The sequence below is a fragment of the Mobula birostris genome, chromosome 5 (genome assembly GCF_030028105.1).
Source record: "Mobula birostris isolate sMobBir1 chromosome 5, sMobBir1.hap1, whole genome shotgun sequence".
Classification (NCBI taxonomy): Eukaryota; Metazoa; Chordata; class Chondrichthyes; order Myliobatiformes; family Myliobatidae; genus Mobula; species Mobula birostris.
Window position 1 is genome coordinate 62,458,932 of NC_092374.1, and position 25,455 is coordinate 62,484,386.

Below are 25,455 nucleotides of genomic sequence, written 5' to 3' on the forward strand. Positions count from 1 at the left end.
TCTTGAATCTTTGAATTTTAACATTTTGGAATATAGTCAAGTCAATTTACAGATTTCCATACTTACAATGGTAGCACATCCCAACTAGCAAAACCCCTTTTTCCCTTTGAATATTCAATACTGGTGTCTGTTCCAAAGCCAGACACACAACGTCTATCCATTTTGCTATGAGATGGTTAAGCGACAAAACAGATCTGACCTGAGCTGTGTCTTAAGTGGTAGGGTTGCATCTTTAACAACGTCCTAATAGCAGGAACAATGTAGAGAGTGTTCCCACCCATTCATTAGCCACTAAGTATCAATTGGAAGCTAAATTATGTGCAGATTTTATTTCCTTGAGACTGGTTCCCACTTCAGTTAATCCACAGTTATGGTACCCGTAATTTCACAACCCCAACAATGATCCCTAACATCTTCCTCTGTCTTAATATTTTCATAAACACAAGAGTTTCTGCAGATGCGGCAAATCCTGAGGAGCACCCACAAAATGCTGGGGGAGCTCTGCAAGTTAGGCTACATTTCATTTGGAGTTTGAGGAGACTCTTGCAAATTTCTACAGATGTACTGTAGAGAGCATTCTAACTGGTTGCATCACCGTCCGGTATTGGGGGGTGGGGGTGGGGGGGTTACTGCACAGGACTGGATAAAACTGCAGGAAGTTACAAACTCAGCCAGTTCCATCATAGGCACCAGTCTCCCCAGCATCGAGGACACCTTCAAAAAGTGATGCCTTAGAAATTGGCATCTGTCATTAAGGACCCAGGACTTGCTATCTTCTCATTGCATCATCAAGGAGGAGGTACTGTACAGGAGCCTTTAAGACACACACTTAATGATTTAGGAACAGCTTGTTTCTTGCCACCACAGATTTGTGAATGGACAATGAATCCATGTACACTAACTCTTGAATTTTTAAATTTTCTCTTATTTTGCACTACTTGTTCAATTTAATTATATCTATCTATCTATCTATCTATATATACATATACACACATACATACATACATATACACAGTAAATATATTTCTTACTGTGATTTATAGTATTTAAAAAATAATGTACTGTCATCTACTGCTGCCACGTAACAACAAATTTCCCGACATGTGCTAGTGATATTAAACCTGATTCTGACCTATGGAGGGTAATATACAGTGAACATTTCATCCTGGACCCTTCATCAGGACTGAAAATGAAGGGGGGAGAAGGCAGAATAAGAGGGTGGGGAGAGGAAGGAGTACAAGCTGACAGGTGCCAAGTGAAACAGGTGAGGAGGAAGGTGGGTAGGTGGGGAAGTGGTGATGAAGTAAGAAGCTGGGAGGTGATAGGTAGAAAAGGTGCTGAAGAAAATGGAATCTGATAGGAGAGGACAGTACACCATGGAAGAAAGGGAAGGAAGAGGGCACTGGAGGGAAGTGATCAACAGGTGAGGAGAAGAGAAGGGACGAGAGTGCTACCAGAATGGGGAATGGAAAAAGAGAGAAGGGGGAGTGGGGAGAAATGACCTCAAGTTAGAGAAACTGACTTTCATTCCATCTGGTTGGATGCTACCCAGACAAAATACGTGGTATTGCTCCTCCAACTTGAATATGGCCTCATTGTGGCAGTGGAGGAGGCCATGGACCAACCTGTCAGAATGGGAATAGGAAGTTGAATTGGGAAACCTGCCTTTTGTGGCTGACAGAGCGAAGATGCTCAAATTATCATACTGCTTCTTTAAACTGGATAACGAAGGGACAAGAAGACATGTCACATTTATGACAAAAATATATTAGTCTGTATGGATGCAGAAGCAAAATACTGTGAATTCAAGATTCAAGTGTATTTATCACGTGTACATCGAAACATACAGTGAAATGCCTTATTTGCATTAACAATCTACAAGTCTACACAACCAACGGAAGTTGGATGCTGGAAGACCAATATAAAAAGAAATGCTGGAAATGTGAATTTACACTATTAATTACTGGGAGTGTTTGGTCTAGCCATGTTTACTTTCCACCATTACAAATTAATTTGACATGAGATTATAACTCTGTAATGTAAGTATTATTTATAGCATGGTTGGTACACTACATGGCATGTTGCCAGGGGTGGTGAATAATATTTATAGCATGGTTGGTACACTACATGGCATGATGCCAGGGTTGGTAAATAATGTGCTACATTTCAAGCTGTGACAGCTAGTGGATGAGAACATTCTTTCTAGGTATTACATAACGCTTGAAACTGTAGGCGTGTAATGGGTAAGATGGTTTGCTTGAAAATAGTAAGCAAACCTAAGGATTTGATAGAGGAAGCATTTTCTCCCTAAATGTGAAATTAATAAGTTAGAATGCTGAGTAAACTTAGGAGAGTGTCACGCTGCACCTTCGGACCCAAGCACAAGATCACACAGAGACTCGGAGGGGTTAATCAAAACGAGGAAATTTATTTACAAAGCAAAGCAATTGAACTTACAAGGTCTTGGATAACTCGGCAAGAATCAAAATGATCGAGCAATGAGGGGTTAGAACTGCCCTTTAAATACACCTCAGGCACAAAACAATCTGTGCCCCAGACTAACTGCAAGCTAACAAGTAACTATTCTAATAAAAGACAAAGGTCCAAGGACTCTTATCCGACACCTGCAAAGTCCTGGAAAATTTATTGGTAATAATCAAGGACAATTGCAACTTAAATGTAAACTAGAGAAAACCAAACAGTAACACACAAAAAAACCCTGATGCGCAATAATACAGATAATTGCAATTAATAAAATGGAGAGAATACAAAAAAAACCAACAGAAAAAACTTAGAGCCCTCAGAATATTCAACTGACAACCCATGGTTGTGACAAGAGACAACATTAGTCCTACACAAGGTAATAGGCCTATACTTGTTTGAGATTAACAGAAAGGGAAATGGACCATGTGTATAACCAGTTGCTCATTTTTTGTAGCCATTTCTCACCAATGTCAGAGTCCAATTTCACTCTCAACCTTAATTTACAAGTTCACCTGTATAACACACAAGTATGAGAATTAGGAAGGAGAACCTGCAATGTAAATGTAAGTCACATCATTTCTATCAATATGGAAAAAAGGAAGAATTTTTTTATTAGAAAGTTGTGACTCTTTTGAATTTGAAGTTCTCAGGCTAGAATTTGGAAATCTTAGCAACAGGGAAGTCAAAACACTATGGGGGCAAGACGGGAACTGGAGCAAAGGCCAAAATCAGATTTTATTTGGTGATAGAGCACACCTATGGAATCTCTTGGCCAACTCCTGCTCCTATTTCTTATGTCCTTATGCTGACAAAGAGGTCACTCAAGTATTAAACAAAGGACAAAAATAAATATGGATTTGTTGGAACCTTCATTGAAACGTGAACAAAATCCTGTAAAACCTTGGCCCAATCAGACAAATTGACCAATATACAAATATTAGAGTAGATATTCTGATGCAGAGCCACCAACTGAACGGAGGGAGACTGGAAACTTCCTCTTCCCAACAATCTGTGAATGCTGTGGTCAATGTTTTTAATGGCTGTTTCCATGTAGTGCAACAAATCATCCAGAGTCAAGCATTTCTCATTTCAATGTAGTTTGTAATCCAAAAAATAACATCTTATTCAATATATCCTGAACTTCCTCAGTTGGCTTTGAACCTGAAAGTAATCCTTCAACCTCAATTTTGTGTAAACCTCTGCCAAACACTAAAATGGACCATGGAACATTTAATGCTATGGATTTATCAATACGTGCAGATTATTGATTCATCCTTCTGGCAAACACATTCTCAGTTTATCACTGCCAGGAAAGACAATGCAGAAGGCAGTGACAATCACGTTTGGAAGGTACAGTCAAATAAAATGACTCTACTTACAATTCCGCCTGTTTCAGACCTCCACATGTAGAATGCTACAACTTGAGATAGAAATTCATTACAGTTTTTACAGGATGATTTGCAATAAGTATTACAATTGTCCATGCAATGAAACTCACACCTTGTAAATTAATTTAAAGAAAGCTTTTGATGCTTTATTTGTTTGAAACTGGTGAACTGTCTTGTAATAGTTGTACTACTCCACATTGTTTTAGAACATTGCTTTCCTTTTGTCCCAGAACTAACAGCAGATATAGTGGAAAACTCAATAACTAAATGATTGGACTATTTATATTAAAGGAGACAATGTACTGTATTCTATTCAAAATAAGAAAAACAGAAGTAAATCCAAGGACTTCATTCTCTTCTAATACTCTTATAACCTTGTCTGGACAACTGTATCAATGAAGCCAGAACAATATTCAATCAATGATGAAATTAGAATCGGAATTTACTGTTGTGGTTGTCAACAAAACATGTAACTGGTAGTGTAGAAGTCTTTGTTTGGCACACACAAGCAGGCATTATCCTTGGAGTCACTCTGGAGAAAGGCTCCCTTATCCAACATTATATCATATTTTTACATGCTGAAGATCAAATGTATCAGCAGGTCAATTTCTATAGTTACAATACATTCATAATACTTCCTGTGAGTTATATATAATTTTCAAACACCAAGATCTTCCCACCAGCATACCCAAAATGAGTGTTTATCACTGTTGTCTCTGAACTGCATTCATGCACATGCAGACATCTCAGGTCAATGGAGTGTTTCCTGGCTTGCAATTGACTCCAATCTGCAGCTCCAGGAAGACCATTGTTCTGAGCTGCATTTTAAATTCAATCTACAATCCATATTCAGAACTGAAGTTTGGTTGCTGTTGAAATTAATATTTTCTATATTCCATATCTCCAGAATACACCTTAATATTACCATACTGTCCTTCACCTCCCTTTATAATCTCCTATTCTACTCTACTTCTTTCAAAAATCTCTGCCATTTGCCTAATCTGGCCACATGAATATTCCCAGTTCCCACTACCCTACCATTGGGAACAACAGAGGTATTGAGAGGGAATTCCACAGTTTAAAACTGCTGGGAATTCCCTCTCAATACCTCTTTTCCTCTTTCATTTTCTTCTGTTTTAAGGAATTCCTTAAAGACTGCCTATTTGATCAGTATTTAGTGATAATCTTTGATTATGTTCCTGATAAGCACTTTGGAGCATTGTTATGATGTAAGTACAAATTCAGAGAAATTTAGCGTTCACTGTGCCCTATGAACTGGCTGTGGAGTTACAATCATAGTTTAAGAAATACAGTTATGCTCCTTGGAATGTGTGCTGCCTCATTTCACAATATTCCAGGAATCCAAGACAAAGCTCAAAATCCTGCAGACAGTATAGATTGGAAACATCTGATGGAAGTTGCATTATTATTCCTTTTACTGCCAAGGGTAAAAACCAGACGATTTCAGTAAATGCAGCGAAGTGGAAGCACTCAAACCAAGAGTGGCTGGGGAGTAGGAAAATAAAGCTAGAGTTGAGCTTGCTCTATAAGCAGTAACACACAGCTTCAAATGCTTGTGCTTACATCATTCTGTACTCTGTACGGGATATATTCCTGCCCAGTTTAGTTCAATCCAGTGTGATGCCCTGTTGGATTTTACTGCCAATTGCTATCCTGAGAAAAGGAATATATTTTGACATGTACTTTTGCAAAATAATTGTAAAAAGTTCATAGCAGGACACTTACTTGTATCAGCAAAATTTTATTTATGGATGACTATACTTCCTTTGCATCAGAGGAGAAAGTTTAATTTATTACTTCAATAAAAGTTTCATTTATTAGTTAAGGCAGGATCCAAAATGTTACACAAAATCTGTTTCTCTTTAACCAAATAATAATAATACTAACAATGCCATGAAGTCCTTACTTTAATCCTTAAGCAAGCCTGAAGCTTACCCTGGTGCCCAGGGACTCTAGCGTTCTAAGAACATACAAATAGAGTCTCAAGAAACTGCTGATGCTGGAATCTGGAGCAACAGACAGTCTGCTGGAAGACTCAGCAGGTCAAGCAGCATCTGGAGGGAAAAGGGAATCATCAATTTCGGTTGATAATTGACGCATTCTTTTAAACTTCCCCGTTGGGCAACTGCATCATCCCAGGAAATTTGCTAGTCTACCTTAGACGCACTTCCTTTGATCTGTCAGTGTTCATTACGTAATCTTGGGGGTAAGGAGCTGAATGGATTCAGTGCTCAAGGTGGCACAGCTGTGCTTCTAGTATAAGTTCAGTGGCCACTTTATTAGGTATCTCCTGTACTTAACATGGCCACTGAGTGTATGTTCTTCATCTTCTGCTGCTGTAGCCCATCCACTTCAAGGTTCAATGTGTTGTGCATTCAGAGATGCTCTTTTGCACATCAATGTTGTAATGAATGGCTATATCAAATTGAACCAGTCTGGCCATTCTTCTCTGACCTCTCTCATTAACAAGGTGTTTTCGCCTTTAGAATCGCCGCTTGTGGATTTTTTTTTCCGTTTCTCAAACCATTCTTTGTGAGCTCCAGAGACTATTGTGCATGAACATCCCAGGAGATCAGCAGTTTCTGAGAGACTCAAACCACCCCAACTGGCACCCAGACAGGTCACTTGTCTTTCCCCAATTCTGAGGTTTGGTCTGAACAACAACTGAACCTCTTGACCATGTCTGCATGCTTTTATGCACTGAGTTGCTGCCTCACGATTGGCTAATTAGATATTTGCATTAATGAGCAGGGTGTACAGGCGTACGTAATAAAATGGCCACTGGGAGCAGTTGCTGACTCACAGCTCCAGCAGCCCACACTGGATTCGGAACTTGGTGCCCTCTGTGTAGAGTTTGCTTGTTCCCCCCCTCCCGCCCCCCCCGTCCCTTTCAGATTCCCTGCATTCCTTTCACAGTCCAAAGGTGTGTGGTGTGGGGGTAATTGGCCTCTCTATATTGGCCCTGTGTGTAGGTCAGTAGTAAAATCTGGGGGAATTTTATAACTAGTGTACATAAATTAAGGGTAGAACTGGTCTTAGGTAGTGATAATGGCTTGGAATGAATTAAATGTTCCTACAAAAACACACAAATTCTTTATGCACGCTGGATGTGTGAAGTTAGTTACTAATGGAAGCAATTTTGTTTGAACTAGAGTTGCCAAGCCCATGAGCCCACAATAAACATTATTGTAATTGTTTATTTCATTACTACTACTACGACTAGAGTTGATTTTGATGTTCTTCTATAGCCAAACTCTTGTGGTTTACGATCAGTCAACTGTGGCAAAAAGGAAATATTTTAGCACTAGTAGTTCTTTTCAGTGAACATCAAGAAATAGCTGTACTGGCAACAATGTTCTGGGGTGGGACTTTCAGATCCCTCCGCCATTTCATCTCCGCATTTTGGAAATGTCGATATTCTGTTTGTATATCAAAGTTGGAAAAGGAAATTCCTAAGATTCACCAGCATTTTGCATAAACAAATACCTTCTTACCCCAGTCCGATAAGCCTTATTTATTGTCCAACCCAAACAAAAAGTACTGCATGTTTAAAGGAAAAAATGCAGTATTTAAAATAACCAACTAAATTTAAGTGTAACCTTTTTATTTACACATTGTTGGAAGTCTGACCAAGGCCAGCATTTATTTTCCACTTACAGTTGTCCTTGTGCAAGGTCTGAGAGATGTACAGAGAGAGGGAGAAGGGATTGTCTTCACTACATACCCTTTTCAAACGATTCAGTCTTTTTCTCACTCCATCCTCCCGCCACCCCACTAGGAATAGGGTTCCCCTGGTTCTCACCTACCACCCCACCAGCCTCCGGGTCCAACATATTATTCTCCGTAACTTCCGCCACCTGCAATGGGATCCCACCACTAAGCACATCTTTCCCTCCCCCCCTCTCTCTGCATTCCGCAGGGATCGCTCCCTACGCAACTCCCTTGTCCATTCGTCCCCCCCATCCCTCCCCATTGATCTCCCTCCTGGCACTTATCTGTGTAAGTGGAACAAGTGCTACACATGCCCTTACATTTCCTCCCTTACCACCATTCAGGGCCCCAAACAGTCCTTCCAGGTGAAGCAACACTTCACCTGTGAGTCATCTGGGGTGATATACTGCGTCTGGTGCTCCCGATGTGGCCTTTTATATATTGGCGAGACCCGACGCAGACTGGGAGACCGCTTTGCTGAACATCTACGCTCTGTCCGCCAGAGAAAGCAGGATCTCCCAGTGGACACACATTTTAATTCCACATCCCATTCCCATTCTGACATGTCTATCCACGTCCTCCTCTACTGTAAAGATGAAGCCACACTCAGGTTGGAGGAACAACACCTTATATTCCGTCTGAGTAGCCTCCAACCTGATGGCATGAACATCGACTTCTCTAACTTCCGCTAATGCCCCATCTCCCCCCGTACCCCATCTGTTACTTATTTTTATACACGCATTCTTTCTCTCACTCTCCTTTTTCTCCCTCTGTCCCTCTGAATATACCCCTTGCCCATCCTCTGGGTCCCCCCCCCCCTTGTCTTTCTTCCCGGACCTCCTGTCCCATGATCCTCTTGTATCCCTTTTGCCAATCACCTGTCCAGCTCTTGGCTCCATCCCTCCCCCTCCTGTCTTCTCCTATCATTTTGGATCTCCCCCTCCCCCTCCAACTTTCAAATCCCTTACCTACTCTTCCTTCAGTTAGTCCTGAAAGGGCCTGAAACGTCGACTGCACCTCTTCCTAGAGATGCTGCCTGGCCTGCTGCGTTCACCAGCAACTTTTATGTGTGTCACACTCTTATTCTCTCAGTCTAGAAAATCTAATGATTAACAGTCGTCTGTTATACTTACCGAGAGAATTCACCACATGATCCTGACCACATGCTGCCAAAGGCAGATATTAAAGAAGCGCCCAATGTATTGAGCGCCATGGCCTAACCTGATGCCTTTCACATCCTTGCTTCAATTGGACTAGCTTGATGAACTCTCTGCCCACTACCAGCAGCACATCACCTGCCACACCAGGGTTCCCAACACACTTGACCGATGTTACACCACCATCAAGAATGCTTACCATTCCATCCCTAGACCACATTTCTTGAAATCTAATCATCTGGCTATCCTCCCCCTACCTGCATACAGGCAGATCAAAAGAACAAGGCATCAGGGGTTACGACGACAAAGAGGTGGTTGTAGGAGGCAGAGGAATGGCTATGGGATTGCTTTGAGTTAGCGGACTAAGACATGCTCAAGGCCCGTTGTCTGTGAGTCTGCCAGAGGCCTGGAGGCCTGCCCTGGGGTTGGACTACTGTCTGTGTGTGTATATGGCTGGGTGACAGGGACTAAAGGAACTTGTTTTGTTGCTTCTGTTTGTTGTATTCTGTGTTGTTTAATTGAGCTTTGTGTCATGTTATGTTGGCGCTGGAATGTGAGGCAAGACACGTGGGCTGCCCCCAGCACATCCACAGGTTGGAACATAGAATATAGAACATAGAACATAGAATAGTACAGCACAGCACAGGCCCTTCGGCCCACAATGTTGTGCCGACCCTCAAACCCTGCCTCCCATATAAGCCCCCACCTTAAATTCCTCCATATACCTGTCTAGTAGTCTCTTAAACTTCACTAGTGTATCTGCCTCCACCACTGACTCAGGCAGTGCATTCCACGCACCAAATACTCTCTGAGTAAAAAACCTTTCTCTAATATCCCCCTTGAACTTCCCACCCCTTACCTTAGAGCCATGTCCTCTTGTATTGAGCAGTCGTGCCCTGGGGAAGAGGCGCTGGCTATCCACTCTATCTATTCCTCTTATTATCTTGTACACCTCTATCATGTCTCCTCTCATCCTCCTTCTCTCCAAAGAGTAAAGCCCTAGCTCCAGGTTGTGCTGGTCTTTGACACAAATGACCCATTTCACTGTATGCTTTGATATACATGTGTAAATAAATGAGTCTGATTCTGAATCTGACACATATTCAGCTGGAAGCTGCCTTCTGGGCTGTTCTTCCAGTGTGTGATGTTAATGGCATGTCTCTCGATGTTTTTTAATGGTACCTATAAAAATTTAATTTGGCTTTCCTGTTTTCTTTCTTCACTGGTTAGTTGAGCTTACCACATTATCTTGCTATGGGGACATCAGACATGTACAAACAACAAGTTCGGCATCTCTACTGATAGGGCCTCAGGGAAAACGTTGGCCTGCGTGGTGTTACTGACTCCAAGGCAGCATTCCTCCCAGTTTATAATGAGGATCTTCCCAAAAAAGTGATTCGTGCTAGGGTTTTAGGTTTTTTGAAAGTTATCTGTAAGTTATCCAAATCTCACAGCCTTCGAGGAGAGTTGGGATTACTATTTCTTTATATACTGAAAGTATGGTCTGTAGTCTAAAGTCGTGGTTATTAAACAGTTTGATGCAGGCAAGGCTGGTAAAAAGGGGTCTGTACTGAATCTCCACATCTTTGTTTGCCCTTCAGAAGGAATGTCTGGCATAGTAATGAAGGGTTCTACTATTTTCAGCTTTTCACTGTCAATATGGATTTACTTTGACTGCTGAAGAACGATTGCTTTGCCCATTGAGTGGTGCCGCAACGACGACCTCTCACCCATCATCAGTAAAACTCAAGAGATGGTTGTTGATTTCGGGAACGAGGAGGAGGGTAAACATGTGTCTGTCTACATTGGGGATTTGTTGGGGGGGTGGGTTGGGGGTCAGCTCCTTTAAATTCCTGGGCATTATAATACTGGATGAAGTGTCCTGAGCCCAGAATATCGAGGTGATTAAAAGGAAGGTGGGCCAGGGTCTTTACTTTATTAGAAGGTTAAGGAGTTCAGCTTGTCAGCAAACACTCTAACAAAGTTCTACAGTTGTACTGTTGTAAGTATCCTGAATGGATGCATCATGGTCTGGTATGCCAATCAAATGCGCAGGAGTGTAAGAAGTTGTGGAGATCAGTGGACTCAGCCCAATACATCATGGGCATATCTTTCCCCACCATTAGTGCCTCTATAGCATGTGCTGCCTCGGCAAGGCTACATCCTTCAACAAAGATGCCCACCATCTGGGCCATGTTACCATCGAGCGGGGGTACTGAAGCCTGAAATCCCTCACCATCAGGTTCAAAAACAGCTACTTCTCTTCAACCATTTGGTTCTTGAAACACCTGTCACAATCTTAAACACCACATTATAGCAACACCATGACCGCCTTGATCATTTGCACTAAGATGGGCTTTTTTTGTGTTCTAATTGCATTCTTTCTTGTAAGAATTACATATTGACCCATGAACACTACCTCACTAATCCCCTTATACCCTATTTACTTATTTTTATTATAACTCACAATACTTATTATGTCTTACACTGTACTGCATCCACAGAACAATAATTTTTTGATTCTCTTTCTCATTTATTTTTTTTGTGAATGCTGCATACATGACGCAATGCATCGGTAATGTTGCTGCAAATACGATTTTCATTGCACTTGTGCGTACATGTACTGTATTTGTTCTTATGAGAAGAAACTTTACTTTGACTAACTGTTGTACAATTCAGTGAGGTGATCAAGACCCTCCTTAGACTGTGCACTTTCTATATGATCATCTAACGACTGGTGTTCTGTTATTGGTGCTGGCGTTATTTAAATCCCAACATGGAGTCAAGAAAGTTTGAAGCTATCCCAGTACTGGGTGTGAAAGCTAAATGGCAGGTAATCCTTTGCTAAGGATTTTATAGATATTAGCAATATGGAGGAGTCAGTGGATTCCAGTCCACAACCCTGTCCTATGTCAATTTAGATGGGAAGGGGCTTGGGAGTAGATCCAGTGAAAATAATGACCACAATCATCTGATTATTCAGAAGCTTTACAGTGGTGTTTGGGTGGCTAGATTTTGACATGACTTTCTACGGAGCCTAATGATTGAGAGAGTCAAAGGATTTGGTCAGATGATAAAAGGCACTTAGAGCTCTAGCATTAGGATGGTCATGTTGGTGGTCCCTCATGATGGTCTAAAATAATTCTGAAAGGACTTCCTCTGCGAGAAGAAACAGGTCCATCAGTAAGATTCAGACAAGAATCATCCTGCTGATGGGAAGATGGGCAAAATCTCAACAGTTGTCACTGTGGGCCCTATTATCCTTTGTAAAATGGTGAAGATGTTGCTTTATACAAATCAGCGAGGATTTCCTCAGTGCAATAAGCTTAAAATGCAACGATGGAGTTTGTTTGTTGGTGTTTCTCACCAGGGTTTTCTTGTTTTAGCTGGTGTACAATCAGGATCTGATGCTTCATCATTTGCGATTTGTTTAATTGTTGTTGAGACCAGCTCCAGTCTTGGTGAGTTTTTCAGGAGTTGTGTAGACTGAGTGCCGAGGGATGGGGTCCATGATGTTATCAGTCAGAGTCAATTCTTGACTCCCTTTGATGAATTTGTTAGCTTTAAGAAGGGTACAGCGATCCTCAGATCTCAGCAGTGTGTGGCCACAAAAGGTCAGATACTTGCTTTACGGAAGACAGCACAAAACACTAATATCCTGCATTTCTACAAATACTTTCAATTTTTCGCTTTGTCCACCCACTAATTGTTTTCATTTTCTCAGACCTCCCTTAGAATGCTGGGATTAAGCCAAAGGGCAGACCTTTGCTTCTGATTGCATGATGGATGGTGTTGCTGGGTGCAGAAAGCTTTTCTTTTCTCAAACGTTTTTGCTGTTGTTTCAGATGAATGAGTGAACAGTTTTTTTTTACAAAGACGTGCTTGGAAGTTCTCCAGGTGTACAAGGGAATTAAGGTCTTTTGTTGCTGTCGTTCTGTCTTTGTGATCTGGGATGATTTCCACGCTTCAGTGCAATCCCGATGGATGTTATTCCACCAAGAGCCGTTCAACACAACAATTATTGGCTCCCCTCATGCTGAACGTCTCTTACATTTTGTGCCATTATTTTGAATGGGAACGTTGCTGAATTATTCAGTAGTTGTTGCTTTATCTGAAGAACATGGATGTGATCACTAAGTCTTTGCTTCACATATTTTCTGAGGATAGAAACACTACCAGAATTAGTCTTGCCATCACTGTCCTTCCTAATGGCTCCTCTCCATATGTTAGAGCCTCTGCCAACTCTTGTACTATGGAGGATTATCTTCAAATTTGCTGGTAAGTGCAGCAGGCCAGGCAGCATTTCTAGGAGGAGGTACAGTCGACGTTTTGGGCCAAGACCCTTTGTCAGAACCGGGAAGAGAAGGGTCCTGACGAAGAGTCTCGGCCCGAAATGTCGACTGTACCTCTTCCTAGAGATGCTGCCTGGCCTGCTGCGTTCACCAGCAAATTTGATGTGTGTTGCTTGAATTTCCAGCACCTGCAGAATTCCTCGTGTTTACGTGGAGGATTACTGTATCTTGTCCATTTTTGGAAAGGATGACAGAACTTTATCAGTGAAGAAGGATTCTTCCTGCTTGACTTCAGCACCAAGAACTGGTTGGTGTACATTCACAATGATGGGAAATTTTAGCGACACAGAGCTGGGGAGTTGGGTAGCAACGACTATAACAGGAAGCTCAGTTAGATAATTAACTGGAGGACTCTTTGTTGCAAAGTCAACAGTGTGTACCTGCTGCTTGCAGGCTCTCGCTTCCAAAGGAAGATACACCTGCCACCTTCTTCTCTCACTGACATGGATGTTGCACCATGAGACTTCTCAGGTAACAAATGTTGTTGTATATTTGGGTTTCAAACTTCTGGGTTTGGTATGGTACTAGAAAGGTAGTAGTTGTTCCCTCTTTGCAGTGTCCGGGTGTGCACCTGTAAAGGCCTTGTCCCAACCACAGCAGCCATTCTACTCAATCCAAAGGCTCACAATAACTTGGAAACTACCTAGATATGGGTCTTGTGACATGGTTTCCGGTGGAACACTTCACTTGGTCCCCAAAGGGCACAGGACTTTGTTGCTGACAAAATAATACGTTTCCCGTGAATGAAAACAGTGCACAAGTAGTTTAAATCTGGGTAAGTACTCTAGCAGACATACACTGTTCGGAAAAAAAACACTTGCAACCAGTAGCAAGCAAGTCCAAGATGACTGGAGTTTCTTTATCCATTGAACCCTTCATCCAGCCTCTCAGTGATTGAGACATGATTCTGTCGCATCCATCTGCTCTGCCAATGAGGATTTTATGCAACACTGCACTTTGTCTGGGACCCTGCCTCAATCTTATCATCATGACTGACCCGGCCAGGAGGGGATGTTCCAATGGCATGGATCTTGCTGGATTTAACACCCACCGCCGCTAGGTGGCAGCCTAACTCTTCTGTCAACTGATTGGAAAATAATGAGAATTTGCTGCTTATGTTTCACAAATTATTCCTAATGCCACTGTTGCCCCTAAATCCTCTTGTCACACTTTGGGATTTCTAACTGTGCTGTTGGAGAGGCAGAGGTGTAACTCCTTTCTCATTTATAGCAGGCAGGAGATGGGTTTAGCAAGTAGACAGCAGTACTACTACTACTACTACTACTACTACTACGTCGACTCAGGCCTAGGGGGCCGGCGTCAGGCACGATGACAGACTCTCCACTTCTCGCTCTCCCTCATCAGTGTGTTCGGTTCATCTACATTAGCCGCGCCGCTGTTTTCTAGGAACGTGTTGACCATAGTCTTGGGAGGGTGCCCAGGGTTCATCCTCCTGTGCTTGGGCTCCCATATGATGGCTAGGCTGGCAGGTAGCTCGAGGTGGCACAGACAGTGCCCCACTAGTTGCCGTCTTCTCGCCTCGATTTTAGTGGAGAGCATCGGTAGGTTGTTATAGAGCTCGATGTTCGTTATGCGCTGCTGCCAACTCACATCAAGAGCAATCTGGAGCATTCATGTATAGCAACCATCTAGAGACTTTCGTATTGTCTTGGTGAGTGTCCACGTCTTGCATCCGTACGTGAGAATGGACTCTATGACTGCTATGAAGATCCTCTTTTCAAGCCCTCTGGTCAGGTTCGACTTTCAGATTTCCTTCATGTCGTTCATAGCCCTCCACACCAGCGCCTTCCGTATCTTTATGTCCTTCTCCAAACTCATCATTCTTGACCTGAGGTACTTGTAGTCAAAGACTTTTTTAATGGTACCATTCCCTATGGTCTTGAGAGTACTTTCGTTGCAGTTAAACGCCATGTACTCTGTCTTTTTAGCGTTTAGGTGAAGTCCAACTTTATTGCATTCTATTTCCACTTTTGTCAGTAGCTGCTGTGCTTCCTCCATCTGGTCAGACAGCAGGACTATGTGATCTGCAAAATCGAGATCTGTGAGTGTAACTGGTCTGACCCTTTTGGTTCTGCAAAAAGTTTCAAACTCCTGGGAGTGCACATCTTGCACAACCTCTCATGGTCCCATCTTGTACTATATCTCCATCTACTCACCTTGGCTTTATAACTTTGAGTTCCTTTGCTTAATAAAAATAGTTCCACTTAAGCTGTTGATGTTTTCAGTAGATTCCCAGCCTCAAGAATTTATACAGGGTTCTAACTTTTCACCCAACTTTGTGTTAAGGAATGATTCCTGTCATCACTTCTGAATGGCCTGGCACTAATCTTGTTTTGCCTCCTTATTTTTGGCTATCCCACTTAACAATTATTTCAGACTCTTTCACACTCAATTCCCAGTGGTGCAGCCATGTTCTTGTACTCTTAACTCTATCACTCTCGGTTATACTTTTATTGACATTCAGCATTTCTTTTTGTACTACTTTAGATTGCACTGCTATAGATTGCAGCGTTCTGCTGTTTCAAAGTTCAAAGTAAATTTATTATCTAACCACATACAGTACTGTGCAAAAGTCTTAGTCACCCTAAATTTTTTATATGGCTTTAGATGGTATGGCCTCGACATGATTGAGGCTGTCTGGGTTTACCTGAAGAGACAGAAACATGCTAGACAGCCAAAGTCTGCAGAAGAATTGATGGGGTGAGTGAAGTTCAGTGAAGTTATCTCCTCTGGTTCAAGAGCCTGATGGTTGAGGGGTAATTACTGTTCCTGAGCCTGGTGATGTTTGTCCTGAGGCTCCTGTACCACCCTCTTCATGGCAGCAGTGAGAAAAGAGCATGGCCTGGACGATGGGACACCCTGATGATGGATACTGCTTTCCCACAACAGCACCTCATGTAAATGTGCTCAATGGTGGGGAAGGCTTTACCCGAGATGGACTGGGCTATATTCTTTACTTTTTGTAGGTTTTTTCCATTCTACAACATTGGTGTTTCCAGACCAGGCCATGATACTCTCTACTGCAAATCTGTAGAAGTTTGTCAAAGTTTTAGATGACATGCCGAATCTTCGCAAACTTCCGAGGAAGTAGAGGCATTGTCGTACTTGTTTGTAATGGTACTTACGTGCTGAACCCAAGACAGATTTTAAAGTTGCTGACCCTCTCTACCTCTGGCTCATGGACCTCCGGTTTGCTCCTCCTGGAGTCAGCAAGCAGCTCCTTGGTCTTGCTGACATTAACTTAGAAGTTGTTGTTGTGGCACCGCTCAGCGAGATTTTCAATCTCCCTCCTATATGCTGATTTGTCACCACCTTTGACTTGTTAACCGGCAGTGGCGTCATCAGCAAACTTAAATACGGCATTGGAGCTGTGCTTAGCCTCACAATCATAAGTATAAAGTGATTAGAGCAGGGGCTAGAGAGACAACCTTCTGGATGTCTTTGCACTTTACTATGTATACTTTTTACTCCGTGAGTTTAATGTGAACAAGGAATTCCATTGCCTCTTGGTGTACACAACAATAAATTAATCTGGTCTAATTATTGCAATCACCTTGATTTGAGCACCTCTTGATCCACTCAATAGACTACAGTTGCAATATTGCTCTTATATAATTGGAAACTTATCTCCTGATACGCTTCCAGTCGCACATCCATCCATATTACACTCCGCCACCATGAGAGGCATGATAGTGTAGCGGTAAGCATAACACTATTACAGTGCCAGTGACCTGAGTTCAATTCCATCGTGACTATAAGGAGTTCGTATGTTCTCCTCCGGACCACATGAATTTCCTTTGTGTGCTCCAGCTTCTCCCACATTCTAAAGACATAGAGGTCAGTAGGTTATTTGGTCACATAGGCAGTGTGGGCTCAAAGGGCGTGAAGGGCCTGGTACCCAGTTGTGTCTCTAAATAGATAAATATCAGCAAGGTCATCTATTCCTGGCTCTATCCAATCACCTGACTCTGCTTGTAAGTCTTGCCTTTCCACCTTTAGACCATTTCCGCACAGTTTTGTTATTTTACTGTTATCTTACTCTCTGTAGACTCGAGGTTATCCAAAACCTTGCATTCCATGTCCTAACTTGCACCAGATACAGTTGACATTTTAATCCAATGTCTGTGGATTTTTATTGATTTCTGGTTTAGGATTGCCTGACTTTAACTTCCAATCTATGGATTTTTACAGATCAAACCATTGTTACTACCTTGTATGTACTCATCTCTCCCTGTTCATGTAACCTCTTAACAGTGAGATATCTGCACTTTCCCTTTTCCATCTATCGGGTGTTGCTGAATTTGAATGGTTTCCCATTAGTGGGAATGGCTCCATCTGAGGCCTCCCTAAACTCTGGAATTGTTTTCTTAAGCCTCTATCTTTCTTTCCTCATTCAATATTCTCCTTAAAATCTTTAATTGGTTCAAAGATGCTTTCTTTCCATATTTCAGTATTTCCTTACAATATAGAAGGAGGCCATTGAACCCATCAAGTCAATGCTGGCTCATAGAGTAATCCTATTCCCCAACTAATTTTCCCAAAAGACTACACCTCCCCAAAGCACACCTCAACTCACCTGCAGACAGTGGACAGCAGCTAGTTAACCTGCCAACCTACCACTATGTTATTTGATCCGGTAGTGCGTCATGGAATGTTTTATATATCAAAAGTACTTAGCAGGTAGTAACATTCCATCTTGAGGTAAAATACCAACAGAAATTCAATATCTGTCCATGTGGTTAAACCTCTGACAAGGAGTAAAATCTCAGGTGCAGAATTAAACACAGTCAAGAACAATAGAAGGAAGAACTAAGAATGCTTAGCGATGATTGTCTGTGAGCTCAGTAGGATACAGACAGCAGCAGGGTAATATATAAGGTAGCTGAATGCCATGACTTGCAAAGAAGGAAGATCAGTGAGGCGAGTGTGTAGTGTAACCCAGGTTAATTAAACCCAAAGTTGTAATGTTAGGAAGTTCCACCTGCGGAGGGATGAAAATGAGGTTTACCGAATTAAAAAAAAAATTTGAAAAAAAACGGTATGTGAGGGTAGGGGAGGCTGGGCACAGGATGGACAAGGAGGGAAACACAGCAACGACTAGAAGCTGAAGACATGAACTGTTATGAATGGAATTAGTAGTGAGTACCTTTACCCTACTAACTTGAAACCCTCAGGGTGAATCCCCTGGAGGAGAGACAATAACGATAAAAGACTAATTGAAGCTAGGGCTATAACACACAGCAGCTTTAACGAGACAGTATCGGCAGAGACCAGTGTCCAAAATCCCTATCATGTAGTTGGGAATTCTGTAAAGACCTACCAAGGGATTTGGTCAAGTTTTTGTACAGGTTTGTGAATTAACTTTCTGAGGATGATAAACTATTTCATTTCAATGAACCAAGAAACAAGATGGCAAGCCACCCAAGATGAAGAACCAGCGCGGGAATGGAATGTGTGACGATGCAGAGAATTTAATATGGTTGGATGCATAAGTTTATTTTCATTCGAAGAATCAGAATTTGATTTTCTGCAAGAACTGATTATTTTTGCAAGGACTTTGATAAGTTACTGAATGAGATTTACTTTGCTTAAGACTTGTTTGTGATGTTGGAGAATTGTCGTGAAAGGAGTTAAACAGTGTGAATATAATTATTGCATTTGAATTTCAGCTTGTAGATACAGGTATACTGCCTGGAACTGAAACTATTAGACTTGAGAATAGGATTGTATTTGGTTTTCTAACTAACTGGGGATAAGTAAAAAGGAAAGTTTAGTCTGTAAACTTTTAAATAGGGAATAACACTAGATCTAATTAATTAGAGAAATTGGAGTAACAAAGGTTATTCTAATGAATATCACTGATTCTAACTAAACAGGAATTTGGCTTTTGTTGATACCTATGATTTGGAACCTAAACAGAATGTCTGAATTTTGAATTGTTCTTGCTCATGTAAATATATTGTACATATTGATTCTTTCCTTGTAAACAAAGCCTTATTTCCAAAAGTGTGTTGTTTCTATTCACTGCCTCCTGCTAATATCTAGAACCTCCTGATGGCCTACTAGCACTTAGTGTAATTTGATTTTCTCAGAAGAGTGTGATGACTAGTCACACATGATAAGACCAGTGCTACACAGGTGTTACAGTAGTCTTACAAACATTTTTCCAGTCAGTTTAAGTCACCACAAGCTGCTCCATTTTGCTTGTTGAAACAATGAAAAGAATCTTAACCCTGACATTTACCAGCTAGCTAAACACTGTCAATAAGAAATTTGATCAGCTGTGGGTTTGATTGTTTTTTGTACTTGTTCATCTGCACTCTCATAACACATATGCAGCAGGCCTGTAGTGGGTAATGAAGGATTTTCTCGATGGCACTTTTGCACACGGTCCATATGTGATTTGCTTGCGAATATTGCTTTAAAAAGTCAAGTTTCCAAATATCACTCTACTTCTTTCAATTTGCAAATTCTTCAGCAACTTTTGCATCATGACAATACATGCAGGTAACACCAGTTTCTGTATTGTACATAAATATTTCTTGTACCTGCATGTTCCTGACCTCATGAGCTTTCGCTGTAGCAGTTTCTACTCTTTCATTAAGCCATTCGCTTTAAATGAACTAGTAGTTCTTTTGCACTCAAGCCCTTTGCTTCTTTGGAATTGGACATAGTGAATCAATAATTTATTCAAAAAAGCAGTATAAATAAGCCAGTTCTAAAACCTACAGACAAATCATTGCCATCTCCACGTTGTCAATACTGTCTGCACCAGAAACCGGAAAAGGAAATGTGATTGTGTACAATCGTGAAATATACTTAACAAATGAGGCAGAGGGTGACAACTTTTTGTATACAGTTTAAATTCCTTTGTGTGCTAATAGTAAAAGATGCATGTGTGTGCAGTTCTTAGAGGAAACATTGGTAGAATGGTAAGCTTGGGAGCAGGATGATCTGAGGCAATGGACCCTCACAGGAATATTACAATAAAGGAGCGTACCTCATATTGTACCTGTCTTCCAAATTAATTCTATTTGCCTGGGTCTTCCAGTCTCTGGTAGCTCAAGGGAAGTGAAGGCATCTTGCTGGTTACTATGGAAACTTGCACCCTCCCATCCTCCTAGCCTTCTATCCAGCTACAGGACAGTTAACCATATTCTTGACCCTCAATGGGAATGCTGGTAGTAACTCCCACTCCCCTAAAACCCCAACATTCTGGGGTATAACTCTTCTCCCCAGTCACCCAGCCACTTTGTCCTAAAGGAGTGGAGTCCTCCTTTGAAAGCATTATTTCAATGGGAGGCTCCAATCAATCTAACTTAAACCAAGAAATTCACAAAGTTTAGGGTCAAGCCTTGTTGATGTGGGGCATGAGTCTTCTGTAATCCAAAACTACTCTCACAGAATGAACATAAGATAAGGCTACAGCCACGGAGAATATTCCACCACACTCCCGATTTGTGCCTGTGGAAAGGAGTAAGTCAGGAGGAGAGTCGCTCACCACAGGTTACCCACCCTTTGATTTGCCCTGTAGCTGGTTAATGAGGTAGAGATTGTTGAATATAGAATCATTGCATATCATATTATCAGATATTCAACATAATTTGATTGTGTTTGATGATGTAGACCCAACAGAGGAAATGGAATTAGAAGAATCAGTTGTGAGATTACAGAACAAATTAGACAGTGTATATAGCAGGAAATGCTATAGCAAAATAAATTTGAAGTAGATAAATATAAAAATAAAAAGGCAGGAAGTTAATCTAAAAAAATGAGAAACATTTCAATAATTCAGTTTCAAATTACATGAAAGTAGCTGATAAAATAACAGCTGAGTAACAACTTGGCATAGTCTAGATGGGCCGACGGGCCTGTCACTGTTCTATAATGCTCGCTGACTCTCTATGGCACAATAATTGTGCTATTACAGCTCAGGCTGATCTGGAGTTCAGAGTTCAATTCCGGCAGCGTTCTGTAAGGGATCTCTGTACATGTCCCTGTGCAGTGTGTGGCTTTTCCAAGGTTTCCTGCCACATTCCAAACACATACCTGGCGGGTTAATTAGCTGTTGTAAATTGTGCCGTGATTTGGTTAGGGTTAACTGGTGTTGTGTGCTTGCTGGGGCAGTGTGTTTCATAGGGCCGGAAGGGCCTACTCCACAATGTATCACTAAATAAATCAATAACTAAATGACTAAGTACTGAAAGACACAATTGGAGTGGTGTCAACTGAGAGAGCGTGGTGATGGTTTGTTAATTTGATTTGATATATTTGAAGAGATCAGAGGAAGAGAGAAAAGGAAAATATTGCTGGAATGATGAAATATAAACTTGAAGGCAAAATCTGTAGATACTGGAAATCTAAAACACAGAGTACTGGAAGTCCTCAGCAGGACAGACAACAACTGTGCAGAGCGGAATTTTGTTAACATTTCCAGTCAGTACCTCTCAACTGAACTGGCCAATCTGACTTAACTCAGAATAACTGGTATCCTAAATTGTCAAACTCAGTGTTGAGTCCTGAGGGCTGTAAAAGCACAAAGTCTGAAGATGAGTGGCTATTCCTTGAGTCTGCCCTGGGCTTTGTCGGAAGAGTGCAGAAGTTCAAAGACAAAGAAGTCAAAATGAGAGTGGAATGGACAATTAAAATGACAGGCAATTGGAAGTTCAGTGTCATCTTTGTGAACTGAATTGAGATATTCTATAAAGCAGTCTCTCAATCTGCATTCGTCTTGTCCAGTTCAGAGGATATTATTGTTTGGATCAAGAATCACTTTCATCACATATTGAATTTGAATTTGTGAAGTCCCATTTATGCTATTGCAAGGAAAGATCTCCTCAATATTATGAGAGATTGTTAGTTTTCCCAAACACTTGCTCTTAACTAACATTTTAGTAAGCGATTGCTAGTTCAACAGAAGGCTTCACCACAAATATTCTTTCCCACAGGATTCATTCACTTTGAGGATGAAAGAGTCTTTCATTTTGAAAGAAAATGACAAAAATAAAGTTAATTCTGGTTTCTGATGCCTCGAGGTAATCATTATATCCCACAAATCAATGAAAAGTCTGTAAAACAAGGAGTAATCAAAGGAAGTTCAGAGTTCCATTTGCAATACTGTTACCACGGTAATAATCCTTTAAAAACATCGTGTTCAGACTAAGGTAAACACATCATTAGTGTTCTATCAGGCATCATTTGCTAACTAGGCTAAATATCATGCACTGCCTTTATGAATTTTCTGTATTCATTAAATTTTGAAATGAAGGCTCAATTTTTTTGGTTGGATTTTTGTATGTATCTGTTCAGTACTGGCTACAGGTACCGTATTTTGAGCTGTGTCATGGTATTCAATAAACCTGTCTGACTACTGATTTAGTATTCAATATTGGATGAACAGACATTTCCTCTATATATTGGAAAAAAAACCTTGTCATTAGTTCCCATCACCGACTCTATTCTCTCGGCATTGACTCCAAAATTCTCTAGCAACTGTTTGCAATTGACCCAGTCAAGCTTCTGATTTCATATTCATGCCATCACCGCCATAATGTTAACTTATCTCATCTGCTGCTGAAATCCTCATGCTTGCATGAAATGTATCTATTCCAACACATTGTTCCACCTCTGCAGATTCTGTTACCTGTATCTGTGACGAGAGGCCTAGGTGAGGATGGCAAGGACGCAAGTGCTGGAGTATCATAGACTAAAGACAAGATTTTGAGAATGAGATGAGAACAGAGCTCTTGACTAGATGCTAGACACGGACCTGACGCAATAGATGAGAATCCAAATGACGCAGAAATCCTGAACGCAATCGCAGACTGAACCAAAGTTGAGCTAATGAATAAGCACCAAGCTTGAGTTCAGGTGCTATTTAAATATCCACATCTTGGTGCTAAAACGTGATTGCCAATTAGCTAGGCACGCCAGAATCTTTAAGGCGACTATGCCAGCTATCCATAATCCAGAGAATTGGAGCACTTAACCCCTGGAGGCTGGCGTGGTCGGGTGGGTACTGCAACAGTATCCTAATTCACACTGAATCCTACTTACCCATCACTCTCCTGCTTATTGCTGGTGTTTGTTTAAGCGATACCAATAACTTCAAAATTCTCATCCTTTTTTTAGATCTCACCTGACCTATCTCTGTAATTTCCTTCAGCCCTACAAACCTCGGAGATCTCAATACTCCTCCAGCTCTGGGTTTCACATCGTTTATGCTGTCAGCTGCTACAAGCCTAAAGCCTGGAATTTCTTCCCTGATCCTCTTTAACATTTTCCCCCCTTTTTAGAACATCGCTCTTTTATCAAGGTTTTGATTATCTGTCCTGGTATCTCCTTATGCGACGAATCATCAATCTTGACTGATAACTCTCTAGTAAGTACACAGGGACATTTTCCTACTTCAAAGGTTCTATATCAATGGAAGATGTATCCATTATCTGCAGGATGCACATACAAGATAAACCTCTTCTTCAGTCGCTTTCTGATCTATACACATGGTAAATATATAGACCTGTAAAATTATTGGGCAGGTAAAAGACCAGCTTGCTCATTAAGCTTACTGCACATGCTATGCTAATCAGACTTCCTTGTTACTCACAGATCGTGAAGTATTTTATCTGTCCAAATGTTAACAAAAAAACATGAAGGAAAGGTTAGCTTGGTACACAGATTGATTGTGGATGCTGTTTGATTAGTACTGAAGGTCTATCACATTACGTTGAATAAACTGTGAGGCACAAAGCAGATCACATGCAGAATCCTCAGAACACCACAAACAGGAGTAAGAAACTGGAGGTGGATTCTGTTGCTATTGACTGAACTGTCTAGATTACACAGACTAGAACAGTTAAGAAAGAGATGAGGAAATATTTCTTCAGAGTGAATTATCATTTTTTTGGAACTTCCTATTTTAGTGAATGCTGAGTTGAAGAGAACATCCAATCCCGAAATTTATCTTCTTTTATGGGATATGACTACCATTATAATTTCATACCTTTCCCTCTACTCCTTGAGAGATTTGGGGGAGAGTGGCTTTCTTAACTTACTGCATTCCACAGATCACTGGACACCAAGGAATGGTGAGAAAGTAGTATTAAGGTGAAAAAACAGCTATGCTTCTGCTCCTTATATTCCTGATCTTTTTTAAGATTTAGAACCATTTTTTAATAAATTTGTTTGAGCACAAAGTGAATGCTGATTGTTGCAATTCTATTGGCAGGTTAACTAAAAGCAGTTTAAGAGTTTGAGGCCTGTGTAATTCTAAATATGGAAGTTTAAAAAAAACCATGTCCAGATAAAGAATATTTAGAAGATTGAATGACTAATTCCAGCAGAATATCAAAACCAGTGTTCTGACATAAAGGTTCTTCCAGAGCTTTCCGAAACATTGGGAAGGAAAATTATTGATGTTCCTACCTGTACACTCATGCTGTAGTCCTTTCCCGTAGTAGCCTTTCTCGCAGATGCATTCGTACTGGCCTGTGTTTGTGCCGCACTTACAGCTTGCCATCACATCACAGCAGTCCTGCCCCAGCTCACAGAGGAATGAGCAACGAGATCGCGATTCCTGGATGTAGTTCCCAGATGGGAGATCTGCAGGGAAGAAATCACATTATTTCTACAACTAAAAACAGCTGAAATCTTTTGCTGAAGTGATTTTTCGTTTCAGCTTTAATGACTGGGATGTCTGAAATCTCACTGTCTGCGAATCACTTCCGAAGTGCAGTCACAGTTGTAATGTAAGGAACATAGCGGCTATTTTGTGCGCAGCCTGGTGATTTTCAAGAACATTGGATGAGAGTCATACGTGGGCCCAGGACACAAGGGAGGCTTCTGCTTTTTGCCTCACTGTTAAATCCAAATGAACGGATAGGCATTGCCTTAATTTTTCATCAGACAGATGGCACTTTTGACAGAGCAGCACTGCCTCACTACTGCACTAAGCATTGTACATCCATCTTGGAATAGGACTTGAAACCATAACCTGATTCAGAGCTGGGAGAGTGTTGGCTACCGAGCTGCCTTGTTCAGAACAGGTCTCATGTTAGCTTAAGCTGCAGGTGCTGGTTTAAACAGAAATTGGTCTGGATGTAATTCTGCTAGATTTCCATTCTTTTTGCTTTAAACTGGGAAAGACAAACATAGGGAGCAAACGTTGTGTGAATAGAATGATTTTATTCTCCTAGACCAGGGGTTCCTTGCCTGGGATCCACAGACTCCTCGGTTAATGGTAGGGCTCCATGGCATAAAAAAATTGGAAGCCCCTGTCTTAGACGGTCAACTAAGAACTTGCATTTACTCCTGTGCAAGCAA

At 41.2% G+C, this 25,455-nt stretch overlaps 1 protein-coding gene across 1 annotated transcript in view; it reads right to left on the reverse strand.

The window, feature by feature from the left end:
* The window catches only part of svep1 (sushi, von Willebrand factor type A, EGF and pentraxin domain containing 1), a 264,755-nt gene that overhangs the window by 211,620 nt on the left and 27,680 nt on the right, over positions 1-25,455 (reverse strand). The window contains exon 3 of the mRNA XM_072258150.1: positions 24,559-24,735. Within this exon, the coding sequence (XP_072114251.1) occupies positions 24,559-24,735 (177 nt within the window). The remainder of the gene's footprint in view (positions 1-24,558; positions 24,736-25,455) is intronic.